Source organism: Dama dama, chromosome 11, assembly GCF_033118175.1.
Source record: "Dama dama isolate Ldn47 chromosome 11, ASM3311817v1, whole genome shotgun sequence".
Lineage (NCBI taxonomy): Eukaryota > Metazoa > Chordata > Mammalia > Artiodactyla > Cervidae > Dama > Dama dama.
The window spans coordinates 63763661-63778158 of record NC_083691.1 but is presented as its reverse complement, the minus strand read 5'-3'; the positions used below and the strand labels follow the sequence as shown (position 1 = coordinate 63778158).

General features: G+C 35.8%; 1 protein-coding gene across 3 annotated transcripts in view; it reads left to right on the top strand.

Moving 5' to 3' along the window:
* Positions 1 to 14498, top strand: part of VRK2 (VRK serine/threonine kinase 2) — a 99384-nt gene that overhangs the window by 28067 nt on the left and 56819 nt on the right. For all 3 annotated transcript variants that reach the window (XM_061155399.1, XM_061155398.1, XM_061155400.1), the window contains exons 3-7: positions 1447 to 1496; positions 2172 to 2241; positions 4341 to 4428; positions 5644 to 5749; positions 6957 to 7049. In XM_061155399.1, coding sequence (XP_061011382.1) covers positions 1447 to 1496; positions 2172 to 2241; positions 4341 to 4428; positions 5644 to 5749; positions 6957 to 7049 — 407 coding nt within the window. The remainder of the gene's footprint in view (positions 1 to 1446; positions 1497 to 2171; positions 2242 to 4340; positions 4429 to 5643; positions 5750 to 6956; positions 7050 to 14498) is intronic.

The following is a 14498-nucleotide window of genomic DNA, read 5'->3' as shown; positions in this document are numbered from 1 at the left end:
CTTGGGTACCATACTGGTAAAAATAGTTTGCCATAGGGTGGGAGGAGGAAGGGGTTTCCTCATCCTTTCTTCTGTACCAGGACTAGACCCCTTTATAGACTTTCTTCAGTATTTTGTTTCCTAGGTATGGATAATTCATTCTTCCTATCGTTCCCTTGGGACTACTGCATGGGTGAAAATGAAATGACTTTTATGTGAATAAAGATGAAGAGAAAAGTTTAATTGATGTAAATAGGTTTAGTTTCTTTGTTACTCTGAAGAGGTCTGGGTTCACAGTTTAAGATTAACTAAAATTGAAGTAATTTCTTCAACTGACTAATAACATTGCTAACATAAAAGTGTTTGGAGATTGATTAAGAAAATTGTGCATGAGTTGGCTTAATTGTGAAAGAGAATTTATATACTTTAGTAAATTTATAACATTTTTTGCATCTAATATGTAATACAATAGAGAAAAGACAAAGTGATAGGAGAAAGGAAAAAATGTTAGTAGTAATGAGAGGACATAGCATTTTGGTAAATACAGTGAAAATTCACTTGAAAAATTTAATCTTATTCTCAATCTAAGTTTTTAATACTAGTTTGACCTTTTTTCCTTTATTTTCATAATATGCTAGCCTCTTAATAAATAAATATTTGTTAGTTGAATGAATAAAGGGATCAATGAAGAGTAAATAGATGAATGGCAAAATTCTAAACCTTCACAATACAAATAAATATACATGTCAACTTCTCTTATCAAGATTTGAAAACAAAATAATCTTTTAATAATTTAGATAATGTAGATGAAATGATTGATTTGGTTTAAGAATTTCAACAGTGAACTTCTCATAAGTTGGATTACTATATCTAAAATGCAAATAGTAATAAAATGAAGTAAGATAACTTGAAATGAGCTTATATAATGAGATACATACTCTTTAATTTAGGAATAGTTGATTGCTAGGTTCAGGAGATGATTCTTTTTAAAGGCTTTATTCTCTTTCAAACTTGATTTACTTTAGAATTTCGCCAAGTAAAAGTTGTTTTGAAGTTTCCACTTAAGATGAATCAGTTTTCACTTCTAAATTATCATTAATTTTAGTTTAGAAAAATGGAGTGAATAGATTATACAGTATATCATTTTGGGGTTTAATGCTGTATGTCTAGAAAAAGGTTTCCCCTACATTTGGATCTATATGATTAATGTAATCTACTGGTTTCTGTGTTTGAATATTTGAATATGGTTTATGGTAAAGAGTGTAGGCTATGGTGTCAGATTTGAATTTCAGTCCCCAGTCTGCTACTACTTAGTAAGCAGATTATACAACTTGTTAAACCTTAAGAAGGATATCGTATAAAACAGAAGTGGTACCATAAGAGGTTCTTAGCACGGCGTCTGGGACATAGTAAGCAATCAGGAATTGGAAACAACCATTTTTTTTCCTCACTGTCTTTGTTTTGCAGCTTTCCCCACAAATAAACCAGATAAAGATGCAAGACATGTAATAAAAGTTGTAAGTATTGCTCTTAAATTTATGTTTCACATACATTTGACTTTTTTATTGTCTGCTTTATTTCATTTTTGTAAAAGTGTTTCTCATCTTAGTCTTCATGATTTTATGATCAACACAACAAACATTATTATATATTTTTACATTATAAAAATTTAAAGACTATAGAATTTTGTTCTTCTTCATTGACATTTATCATCCTTGTATCTTATCTAGGTATCTATCTTCTCCTTCTCTTTTCCTCTCTGTTCTAGACAGTGAAGTCCATAATGGCAGGAATGAGGTTTTATTTGTGTTTGCATCCCCTGTGCCTAGTATGATTAATAAAAATAGGAGAAATTCAGTAAAAGTATCATGTATGAGTGAACCACCAAGGTAGTTTGCAGTGTATCCACCCTGTTATGCATGTTGGTACACGTGAGTGTCTGTGTATTAGTACAGTTCTCAGTGTTTTTAGTAAGTTCTTTCCATAAGAAGACTGTTTTCATGTGTAAGACTGTCTAGTGATAGCATTACAAAATGTTAAAAATGAGATTCTTTATTTAGTGAGAAAATCTTGAGATTTTTGTGATTCAGGTACTATTACTTATTATGTATGTGTGCTCGTATTTTCACATTTGAAATACCAATTCCATCTTTAAAATTTTTTTTCTAATAAAATCAATTGTTCTTTTATAGGAATATCAAGAAAATGGCCCATTATTTTCAGAACTTAAATTTTATCAAAGAGCAGCAAAAAAAGAATGTAGTAAGTAAAATAAGTAAAGTAAGCTACTTCCAAATATATGTTTGCTAAGTGGGAGTTAATATTTTTGTCTTTTTCTGGCCTTATGGAAATTTTTTTTCAATTAGAAATTTTTATTGTAAAATGATACAGTTAATTGTTATGTAAAAATGACAGAGGTATATAAATAGTGATATTATGTACATAATGGGTTATATATTTCAAATCGAAGTTATTTGTTACCTTACATAAAATGTTGGATTGTCGATTGAAGCCACTGAGAGTTCTTTAGGTGTAAAAGATAGAATGAAATTATTTCTTTTGCAAAAAACCATTTGGATAGAAAGGATATAAAGAAAAGACATTAAAATGGGCAGTAGATTATAAATTAAAGGAATGACCATAGAATAGATTAGGCCAAAGCATATGAAGATGATTATAAACATTAAGATGATTTAGAAAGTAAGTTAAAAATATTGAAAATTTGTATGTTGGGAAATTAATTGGAGCTGAATATCAGATGTAAGAACTACCAGTTAGAGGATTAGACTATGATATAAATATGAGCAAGGCTAAGAAGAATAAAAGCATTTTGTAAAAACTGTATGATACAGATGGATTTGTAAAGCTTGAAAGAAATTGATATGAGTAATGCCTGTATAATCAAGGTCATTTACATTATGTTTGGGAAAAAGAATGATGAGTCTCACCTCAATAATTAACTTTGTTTTCTTTAATAAAACCTTCTGAACATCAAGACTGTAGTCTTTACTAACTGCTTAAACTATGTCAGAGTGACAAATAGAATCCATTAAACTTCATTGTTTATCAGTAGAGCTGTCTTAAACATTAAGCATATTTGGTAGAAAAGTGAAAAATTAAATAAGCTTTCTGATTATTTAAGTGGATTTGTTTTTTTTGTTGTTGTTTGTGTTTTTTTTTAATAAAATTTAATCAAAACAGTTTCTGTACAATAGTTTCAGAGTAAGATGATTCTTCTGACCAATTTCTATTTTTTAAGAAAGTCTTATTAATATTTTGGCTCTGCCAGGTCTTTGTTGCTGCTTGGGCTTTTCTCTATTGCAGTGAACGGGGGCTACTCTCTAGTTGCGGTGCACAGCACAGGCTTCTCATTGTGGTGCTTTCTCTTGCTGCTGAACAAAGCTCTGGGGCGCATGGGCTCGTAGTTGTGAGGCAGGGGCTCAGTTGCTCTGTGATAATGTGCAATCTTCCCGGACCAGGGATTGAACCTGTGTCTGCTGCATTGGCAGGTGGACTCTTTACCACTGAGTGACCAGTGATGCCCCTATTTTTTTTTTTTTTTTGCTACTCTGGTTTTAGGTTTTTAGTAATAAGAAAGAAAAAGCTGTCTTTCTACTGCTCCTTTGGTAGTTATCATATTTTTTTTATTTAAAAATTTAACAAGCATATAAGGGAATGAATTTTGCTAATGGATAGAAACATTTGGATAAATGGTGTGTCCTCAATTGCTTAGTCGTGTCCGACTGAGAACCCCATGGACTAGCCCACCAGGATCCTCTGTCCATGGAAGTTTTCAGTCATGAATATTGGAGTGGGTTGCCATTTTCTGCTCCAGGGGATCTTCCTGAGTCAGGGATCGAACCTGTGTCTCTTGCGTCTCCTGCACTGCAGACAGGTTCTTTACCACTGTCCCAGCTGAGAAGCCCCCATACAACACTTGATCTTAGCTAAAAGGGTGAGAAGCAGTAAATGATATCAGTGAATTTTATGACTATGACTATTTCTGTTGCGTATTTTATTTACTTACTTTTTTTTGGAGTATAGTTGATATACAACATTGTATTAGTTTCTTCTGTACTTTCTTTAGATTCTTTTTCCATATAGATTATTAGAGTATTGAGTATAGTGATTATGACTTTTTAAATGTTGGAAATCTGTATTATGTATTTAATATTATCTGTTAATTATTGCAATAAATAGAATTTGAAACTGTTAGCTAGATATATTTGATTTTTAAAAAAAATATTTTTAGGAAGGTCTAATTTCTATTTGTTAGCTGAATAAGTTTAAGTATCTACACAAATGTAAGAAATACCTTCCTAAAAATGTGTACTTTTTTCCTCTTAAATTTGTCTTTACAGTCAAAAAATGGATAGAACTCAAAAAGCTTGATTATTTGGGAATTCCTCAGTTTTATGGATCTGGCATTACTGAATTCAAGGGAAAAAGGTAAAATGGAATTACTATAATCAGATATTGTCCTGTAACTATTTCTTATGTGGTCTCTTAGTTATTTGTAGCTATATAGCTAGTTGCCTAAAATGTAGTGGCTTATAATGACAAACTAATATTATCTTAGTTTCTGTGGGTCAGTTATCTGTGTAAAAATGGCTTCCCTAGATAGTTCTGGCTCAGGACTTCTCATGAGGATGTAGTCAAATGTCTTCTGGCGATAGTCATCTCAAGGCTTGACTGAGGAAGCTCACTCATGTGGCTATTGGCAGGCCTAAGAAGATCTGATTCTAATTTCACTCATGATTGTTGGCAGGCCTCACTTCCTCACTATGTAGGTCTCTCTTTTGGCTGCTTGAGTGTCAAAAAGACATGGCAGCCAGCTTCCAGTAATTGAAAGAGAGGAGAAAGAGCACACACAAGAGTATGCATCCAAGAAGAAAGTCACGGTCCTTATATAATCTTATTTTAGAAGTGATATCCCATCATTTCCCCTTTCTTAATGGTACATCCATACCATATAACACTATGCAGCCCATTAAGGAAATTAATTAGAGCACTACCAGTTGATTTGGGAGGATTTCAATGAGGTATTATTGAAAAAAATGTGATGCAAAGAAGTTCTTATAAGAAGATCACATTTTTGTAAAACAGGTGTAAAACTTTCTATATGCCTTTGTGTGTGGCTACATAAATACAGAACAGGGGCTTTTGTGAGTATGTAAGTGAAGGGAAGTGAAGAAGAGAAGGAGGTCTCAAATAGAAAAGAAAAAGAAGAAGTGCATTTTTAAAAAAACACAAGTTTATAAATGTATAGAGAAAATAAATATGATATTATAAGGTCAATAAACAAATATAAATAAAATATTCTGTATGGAAAAATAATTTGCTCAAGGCCATATGTCAAGAAGGTAGTGGAATCAAAATAAATTAAGTTCAAGACTAATTTAGAAAGACTCCTCTTTTCATGATCTAAGACCATGTAAGTGGCTCAGCACAGCTTGCTCTTCTATTCCGAAACTATCTGCAAAGTAAATACTTAGTAATGTGTTTCTGCAAAAGGCCAAGATTATTAATATACATTCATTCTCAGTTAGTTCAGATTGGATCATTCTTCACTGTTGGGGGCATTTTTCCATTGTTTCAAATTCGTAAATGGACAGTTTCAGCATTGCCGTTTTAACATCTCCTTTTGACTTCTCCTTCTTATAGTTACAGATTTATGGTAATGGAAAGACTGGGAATAGATTTGCAGAAGATCTCAGACCAGAATGGTACTTTTAAAAAGTCAACTGTCTTGCAGCTAGGTATCCGAATGGTAAGAAAGAATGACTTATTTCCCATGCTCCATTTTCAGATTATTTACTTGTTACAACATACAAATTGTTGCCCTTTGTGGAATTATCAGAGAATGAAGGATTATTGCCCTAGAAATGTCAGTTATTGAGAGTAGATGCTATTTTGGTGAAATTGATAACAGTGGGCTCTGTAAGTGACAGAATGTGCTGTGTTTGGCACTACAAACTCAATTAGGCTTTGGTGCTACTGTCTGATTTTTTTTTACCCTCACAGCTTTGTTTTACATACCAGAACAAGCTTGCATTGCTATAAGAATAACCTCTCTTTTGTCAGTTATTTTTATGACAATGCAAAGTATGGCAAAATATATTATTTTCCATACTACACATGTGATAAGGGGGTGCTATAAAGTTTTTATTATGAGTTTGGGATGGTGGCAGTCATTAGTGTAGCAGTGAATAATATCAGTATGTACTTTGCCAAATAAGAAGCAATGAAATCTTACTAGCACCCTTGCACACATTTTGTTTATACCACATATTTGTCTTACCTTGTTGGTGTTTGGTTTGCCTAAGCTTCATTTTATTGTTTCCATTTTAGATAGAATGCAACTACTCCTTCCAGGTTGGGATGTGGCAAATAGAATTCATTAATTTTCCCACTCATCCTCTAGCCAGCCAACAAATGTTTTTTGAGCACTAGGTGTAGGTAACATGCAAGTTTCAAGGGCTTCAGAGAGGAAGCATAGATGTTTTTTGTTGCTCTACAGAGGGAGAATGGCTTTCTGTGGTAATGGACATGGTGTTTTGTTCTGGGTGGCCTCAAAACTTACTTAATAATTATTGCTTGGGTGAGGAATTGCTGAGTGGGCGTCATGATTATTTCACTTCACTTCTCTGATTTTGCCATGTTTCTCCTCTTTGGACAGAAGATTTGGGCATCAGACTGTCGGGAGTGTAGCACAGGTATTGCTGAGTCTTGGCTTCCTTTCCATCAGAGGTGCCCTTGAAACATTAAAGCATTTGATGTTCAAGGATCCTTTTATGCAATTTTTCCCCAGGATGAGCAACCAGAACATGTGATAATTTTAGAATAAATAAATGCACAGTTGGGAAATACATCACTTCATCATTGTTAATATGAAAAAAAAATACATGTTATTCTCTATTCAAAATGTTCAGGTTGATCATGAGTTCTAAGTTGACTGTATATATCTCTTTTCACAGTTGGATGTACTGGAATATATACATGAAAATGAATATGTTCACGGTGATATAAAAGCAGCGAATCTACTCTTGGGTTACAGAAATCCAGATCGGGTAAATATAGTATTAAGCTGTTGCCTTCAGTAAGGATCTTTAAAGTTCTGTACTGAGACAGACATTCAGAAAACAAACTCCTAATCTAGAAGAGTTTGCAAATGAGGACTTAAGGTGATGAGTGTTATAATTTACCTTATCTTGCTTATCTAATTTAGTGCACTAAGCTAATAAGTAGGGCTTCCCTGGTGGCTCAAATGGTAAAGAATCTGCCTGCAGCGCAGAAAATTCAGCTTCAATCCCTGAGTTGGGAAGATCCCCTGGAAAAGGAAATGGCCACCCACTCCAGTATTCTTGCCTGAAGAATTCCACTGACAGAGGAGCCTGGCAGGCTACAGTCAGTAATCTGTAGTAGTAGTAGCCACTGACTACAGTCAGTGGGGTTGCAAAGAGTCAGACACGACTGAGCAACTTTTACTTTTTGAACTAATATGAGGAAACTGAGACTTGGTTCAGTTCACCTCAGTCGCTCAGTCGTGTCCGACTCTGTGACCTGATAGACTGCAGCACGCCAGGCCTCCCTTTCCGTCACCGACTCCCGGACTTTACTCAAACTCATGTCCATTGAGTCGGTGGTGCCATCCAACCATCTCATCCTCTGTTGTCCCCTTCTCCTCGCACCTTCAATCTTCCCCAGCATCAGGGTCTTTTCCAGTGAGTCAGTTCTTCGCATCAGGTGGCCAAAGGATTGGAGTTTCAGCTTCAGCATCAGTCCTTCCAATGAAAATTCAGGACTGATTTCCTTTAGGATTGACTGGTTGGATCTCCTTGCAGTCCAAGGGACTCTCAAGAGTCTTCTCCAGCACCACAGTTCAAAAGCATCAATTCTTCTGTGCTCAGCTTTCTTTGTAGTCCAACTCTCACATCTGTACATGACTACTGGAAAAACCATAGCTTTGACTAGATGGACCTGTGTTCTCAAAGTAATGTCTTTACTTTTTAATATGCCAACTAGGTTGCATAGCTTTTCTTCCAAGGAAAAAGTGTCTTTTAGTTTCTTGGCTGCAGTCACCATCTGCAGTGATTTTGGAGCCCAAGAAAATAAAGTCTGTCACTGTTTCCATTGTTTCCCCACCTATTTGCCATGAAGTGATGGGACCAGATGCCACGATCTTAGTTTTCTGAATGTTGAGTTTTAAGCCAACTTTATCACTCTCCTCTTTCACTTTCATCAAGAGACTCTTTACTTCTTCTTCACTTTCTGCCATAAGGATGGTGTCATCTGCATATCTGAGGTTATTGATATTTCTCCCGGCAATCTTGATTCCAGCTTGTGCTTCATCCACTTGGTGGGAGGTATTAAATAATTTGTTAATGGTCACATAGTAGCTGGGTAAGGATTTGAACTTCTGAGCAAGTATAAACAAAGAACCATCAAAATTAAATGAGAGAAGGGATGGGTTTATGCAGAGAAAAATAAAAGCTGTCACCTTAGTTCCTCTTCCACTGTATAAACAATTAAGTTTTTAATAGAGCTACTTTGCCAATATAACTTTCTGTGATGATGGAAATATCCTATATGTTACTGTTCAGTATGGTAGCCATTAGCCACATGGGCTATTAAAGCACTTGAAATGTGGATAGTACACAATGTCAGTGCTGATGAGGACGTGGGGCAGCAGGAACTCTCATTCACTGCTGGTGGGATGGCCACTGTGAAAGACAATTTGGCAGTTTCTTACAAAACTGAACACGTTCTAACATATGATCTGGGAGTTGAGTTCATTGGTATTTACACAAAGAAGTTGAAAACTTATATCCACACAAATACCTACACACAGATGTTTATAGCAGCTTTAGTCATAGTTGCCAAAACTTGAAGCAACCAAGATGTTCTTTAATAGATAAATAAACTATTTCATCCAAACAATTCAGTATTACTTGGTGTTAAAAAGAAATGAGCAGTTAAGGCGTGAAAAGACATGAAGGAAGCTTACATGTGTATTACTAACTGAAAATCTGTGTAATTCCAATTATTTAACTTTTGGAAAAGGCAAACCTATAAAGACACCAAAAAGGTCAGTGATTGCCAAGAGTTAGAGGGAAGGGAGGGACGAACAGGTGGAGTGCGGAGGACGTTAGGGAAGCAAAACAATCATGGATAGATGTCATTTTACATTTGCCGAAACTCATAGCATATTCCCACCAAAAGTGAACCCTAACATAAATTATAGACTTTTAGTGATAATGTTGCATCACTATGGATTCATCCATTGCAATGGATGTGATACTGTGGTGTAGGATGTTGATAGTGAGGAAGGCTGTATTTGGGAGGAGGGAAGAGTGGTATGTGAGAACTTAATGTAACTTGCTGCTCAGTTTTACCTACCTTGCTATAAATTTAGTAAAATTGAATTTAAAACTACTCTGAAAATATTCTGAAATAGTGTAACTAGTATGACTGAAGAACTGAATTTAAAATTTAACTTAATTCTAATTAGTGATATTTTTCATCTTGCTTTGTTCCTTAGCTTTATTGAGGTTTAATTGACAAAACTTGCATGTGTTTAAGTCTCACAATGAATTTTTTAAGGTATGCAAAGTGATGATTTATTATACATATGTATTGTGAAATCATTAATCAAATTAACACATTGATCCCACTTCACATAGTTGCTTTTTGTTTTGTTTTTTGGTGAGAACACATAAGGTGTACTCTTTTAGCAAATTTGAAGTATATAGTCACTATGTTAGGCATTAGATCCCCAGAACTTACTCATCTTCTAGCTAAAAGTTTGTACTTTTTAACCAACATCTCTCCATTTCTTCCAGCTCCCTCCCCCCACCAGCCCCTGGCACCACTGTTCTACACTCTGGTTCTATAAGTTACTTTTTGTATATGCCACATGTTAGTGAGATCATGCAGTATTGTCTTTCAGTGTGTCTTGACTTATTTCACTTAGCATTATGTCCTCTGGGTTCACCCATGTTGTTTCAAGTGGTGTATTTCTATGCTTTTTATGACTGAATGTGCATATATGTAGCACATTTTCTTTATCTGTTTATCCATCAGTAGACACTAAGGTTATTTATGTGTCTTGGCTACTTTTAATAATGCTGCAATAACAGGGGAATATAGGTATTTCTTCAAGATAATGATTTCTTTTCCTTTGGATATATATCCAGAAGTGGTTTGCTGGATCACATGGTAATTCAGTTTTTAACGTTTTTTTTTTCTGAAGAAGCTCCATTTTGTTTTATATACTTCCATATATACTTTTTTATATGTTTTATATACTTCCCATACTGTTTTATATACTTCCCAGGTGGCACTGTGGGTAAAGAATCCGCCTGCCAATGCAGGAGACTCAAGAGATGCAGGTTTGATCCTGGGTCGAGAAGATCTCTTGGAATAGGAAATGGCAATCCACTCCAATATTCTTTCCTGGAAAATTCCGTGGACAAAGGAGCCTGGTGGGCTGCAGTCCATGGGGTTGCAAGAATCAGAGATGACTGAGCACGCATGCATGCACACACATACTGTTTTCCGTAATGACTGTACCAGTTTACATTCCCACCAACAGTTGAACAGGGGCTCCCTTTTCTCCAAACCCTCACTAACATTTGCTATCTCTAATAGCCCTTCTAACAGGTATGAGGTGATGTCTCATTATGGTTGTGATTTTTTGTTTCTTTGATAATTAATAATGTTGAGCATTTTTTCATACACTTGTTGGCCATTTGTATGTCTTCTTCGGAAAAATGTCTGTCTAGGTCCCTTGTCTGTGTTTTAATTGAGTTATTTTGTCTTGCAAGTGAGTTTTATGGATTCTTGTATATTTTGGATGTTAACCCCTTAGCAGATATGTGGTTTGCAGGTATTCTCTCCCATCCCATCAGTTGCCTTTTCATTTTGTTGATGATTTCCTTGGCTGTGGAGAATCATTTTCGTTTGATGTAGTCCTACTTGTATATTTTTGGTTTTGTTACCTATGCCTTTGGTTTCAGTTGCAAAAAATCATTGCCAAAATCATGGATTGGAAGAATCAACGTTGTTAAAATGTCTACACTACCCAAAGCAGTCTACAGATTCAGTGCAGTCCCTCGCAAAGGTTCAGTGGTATTTTTCACAGAAATAAAAACCCAGTCCTCAACTGTGTGTGGAAGCAAAAAAAACCCTGAAAAGCCAGAGCATTCTGGAGAAAGAACAAATCAGGAGGCATTATACTTCGTGATTCAAACTGTATTGCTCTGCTCTAGTAATCAAAGCAGTAAACTGTTGGCATAAAAACAGACCCAGCCCAATGGAACAGAATTGAGAGTAATGCATATATGATCAGTTAATCTTTGACAGGGGTGCCAGGAATATTCAATGGGGCAAAGATAGTTTCATCAATAAATGGTGGTGGGAAAATGGCATATATACATGCAAAAGAGTAGACTTGGATTCTTATATCATATACAAGAAAAAACTCAAAATTGTTCAAAGACTTAAATGGAAGACCTGAAACTGTACATCTAGGAGAAACCTAGGGAGGAAGCTTAATTGATTTATATTTATAAGCCACATGTCGCTAACAGCCAATGCATCAGCAGAGATTTAAAAAGTTAAAAAATAGAGTGCATAAAAAAATAGCATTTAGCTGGGTGTTTAACTGAACTGTGCATGAAGAGAGAAATTTCTTAATAAAAATACCCCTAAAATCTTAGAATATATGGAGAAATTTCAAATTTTAAGATGTCTGTATATTTTAAAAAATTGGAAAAGGAAAAACAAATGAAAAGCTGAGAAGTATTTATGACAAATAAACTTTAGGATATATAGCAAGTTCTAAAAAAATTAATAAAATAAAAAACCACAGTTTCTTGAAACTGATTAAAAAAAATGAACAACAGAAGAAATAGAACTGTTTAATAGATGAAAAAAAGTTCCCCATCACTAACTACTGAGAGATGTGCAAATCAAAACAATGAGGCAACATTTCAAAAGAACTTAGCAAATAGGGAAAGTCTAAAATAATAATCTGATGACATTCAGGCTGATGAGGGTACAGGCACTTGTAGAATGTAAGTGGGAATGTAAATTAAATGACAGTAGGAGATGAAATCAAGTTAATGGAAGTGCAATTTGGAAATATATGTTAAAAGCCTTTAAAAGTGTGCCTGCTTTTTTAAGGTTAGATTTATTGAAATATAATTTACAAACAATAAAATCCATCTTCTTAAATGTATAGTGTGATGTGTATTTACACATGTATATCGTATAACCAGCACCACAAGACATAGAGTATTTCTATCATCCTCAGTCAGTCCCCTTCTCTCACCGAGGCAATGATTTCTGCCTTTTTTCTTTTTTACATTTTTAGCGACACCATATAAATGGACTTACAGGTTTTTACTCTTTGTGTCTGGTTTCCTTTATTTAGCTTATTTCTGAGGTTGATCCATGCTGTAGTTCGTTAGTAGTTCATTCCTCTATAATGATAGGTAGTAGTTCACTGAAAACTATTGCATTTTCTTTCCTGTTTACTCCTGGATAGATATTTATATTGTTTCCAGTTTTTGACAATTATAAATGAGGGTTTATAAACACTTACATATAGGTTTTTGTATAGATTATATATTTTAACTTCTTCTGGGTAAATAACTAGGGGTGGGATTTTCAGATTATGTGAATGTGTATGTGTGCTAAATTGCTTCAGTGGTGTCCAACTCTTTGTGACCCTATGGAACACAGCCCAGTAAGGATATTGGAGTGGATTGCCATGCCCTCCTCCAGGATCTTCCCAATCCAGGGATCAAACCTGCGCCTCTTGAGTCTCCTGCTTTGGCAGTTGGCTTCTTCACCACCAGTGCCACCTGGGAAGCCCTATGTGGATGTGTATGTATGACTTTCGTATTGTTTTCCAGAGTGATTTTACCATAATATATTCCCAAAGGCAATGTAGATAATTCCAGCTGTTCCATATTATGCCACCATTTAGGCTTCATTAGTTGTAAAATTTTAAGCCATTATAGTAGATGTGTGGTTATATTGAATAGTAGGTTATTTACTTTTGGCAACGCTGGGTCTTTGCTGCTGCCTGTCAGTGCAGTTCAGTTGCTCAGTCATGTCTGACTCTTTGCGACCCCATCAGTCGCATCACACCAGGCCTCCCTGTCCATCACCAACTCCCTGAGTTCACCCAAACTCATGTGCATCGAGTCATGATGCCATCCAGCCATCTCATCCTCTGTCATCCCCTTCTCCTCCTTCCCCCAATCCCTCCCAGCATCAGAGTCTTTTCAGATGAGTCAGCTCTTTGCATCAGGTGGCCAAAGTATTGGAGTTTCAGCTTCAACATCAGTCCTTCCAGTGAATGCCCAGGACTGATCTCCTTTAGGATGGACTGGTTGGTTCTCCTTGTAGTCCAAGGGACTCTCAAGAGTATTCTCCAACACCACAGTTCAAAAGCATCAATTCTTTGGTGCTCAGCTTTCTTTATAGTCCAACTCTCACATCCATACATGACCACTGGAGAAACCATAGCCCTGACTAGACTCACCTTTGTTGACAAAGTGATGTCTCTGCTTTTTAATATGCTATTTAGGTTGGTCATAACTTTCCTTCCAAGGAACAAGTGTCTTTTAATTTCATGGCTGCAGTCACCATCTGCAGTGATTTTGGAGCCCAGAAAAATAGTCAGCCACTGTTTCCACTGTTTCCCCATCTATTTGCCATAAAGTGATGGGACTGGATGCCATAATCTTAGTTTTATAAGTGTTGAGCTTTAAGCCAACTTCTTCACTCTCCTCTTTCACTTTCATCAAGAGGCCCTTTAGTTCTTCTTCTCTTTGTGCCATAAAGGTGGTGTCATCTGCATATCGAGGTTATTGATATTCAGACTGAAATTGAAGAAAGTGGGGAAACCACTAGACCATTCAGGTATGGCATAAGTCAAATCTCTTATGATTATACAGTGGAAGTGAGAAATAAATTTAAGGGACTAGATCTGATAGAGTGCCTGATGAACTATGGACGGAGGTTCGTGACATTGTACAGGAGACAGGAATCAAGACCATCCCCAAGAAAAAGAAATGGGAAAAAGCAAAATGCCTGTCTGAGGAAGCCTTACAAATAGCTGTGAAAAGAAGAGAAGTGAAAAGGAAAGGGAAAGTTATACCCATTTGAGTGCAGAGTTCCAAAGAATAGCAAGGAGAGATAAGAAAGCCTTCCTCAGTGATCAGTGCAAAGAAATAGAGGAAAACAATAGAATGGGAAAGACTAGAGATCTCTTCAAGAAAATTAGAGATACCAAGGGAACATTTCATGCAAAGATGGGCTCAATAAAGGACAGAATGGCATGGACCTAACAGAAGCAGAAGCTGCTGCCTATGGGCTACTCTTTGGTTGCAGGGTGTGGGTTTTTCACTGCAGTGGCTTCTCTTGTTGTGGAGCACAGGCTCTAGTTGCACAGGTTTCAGTAGTTGTGACATGGGTGCTCAGCTGCCCTCCGGCATGTGGGATCT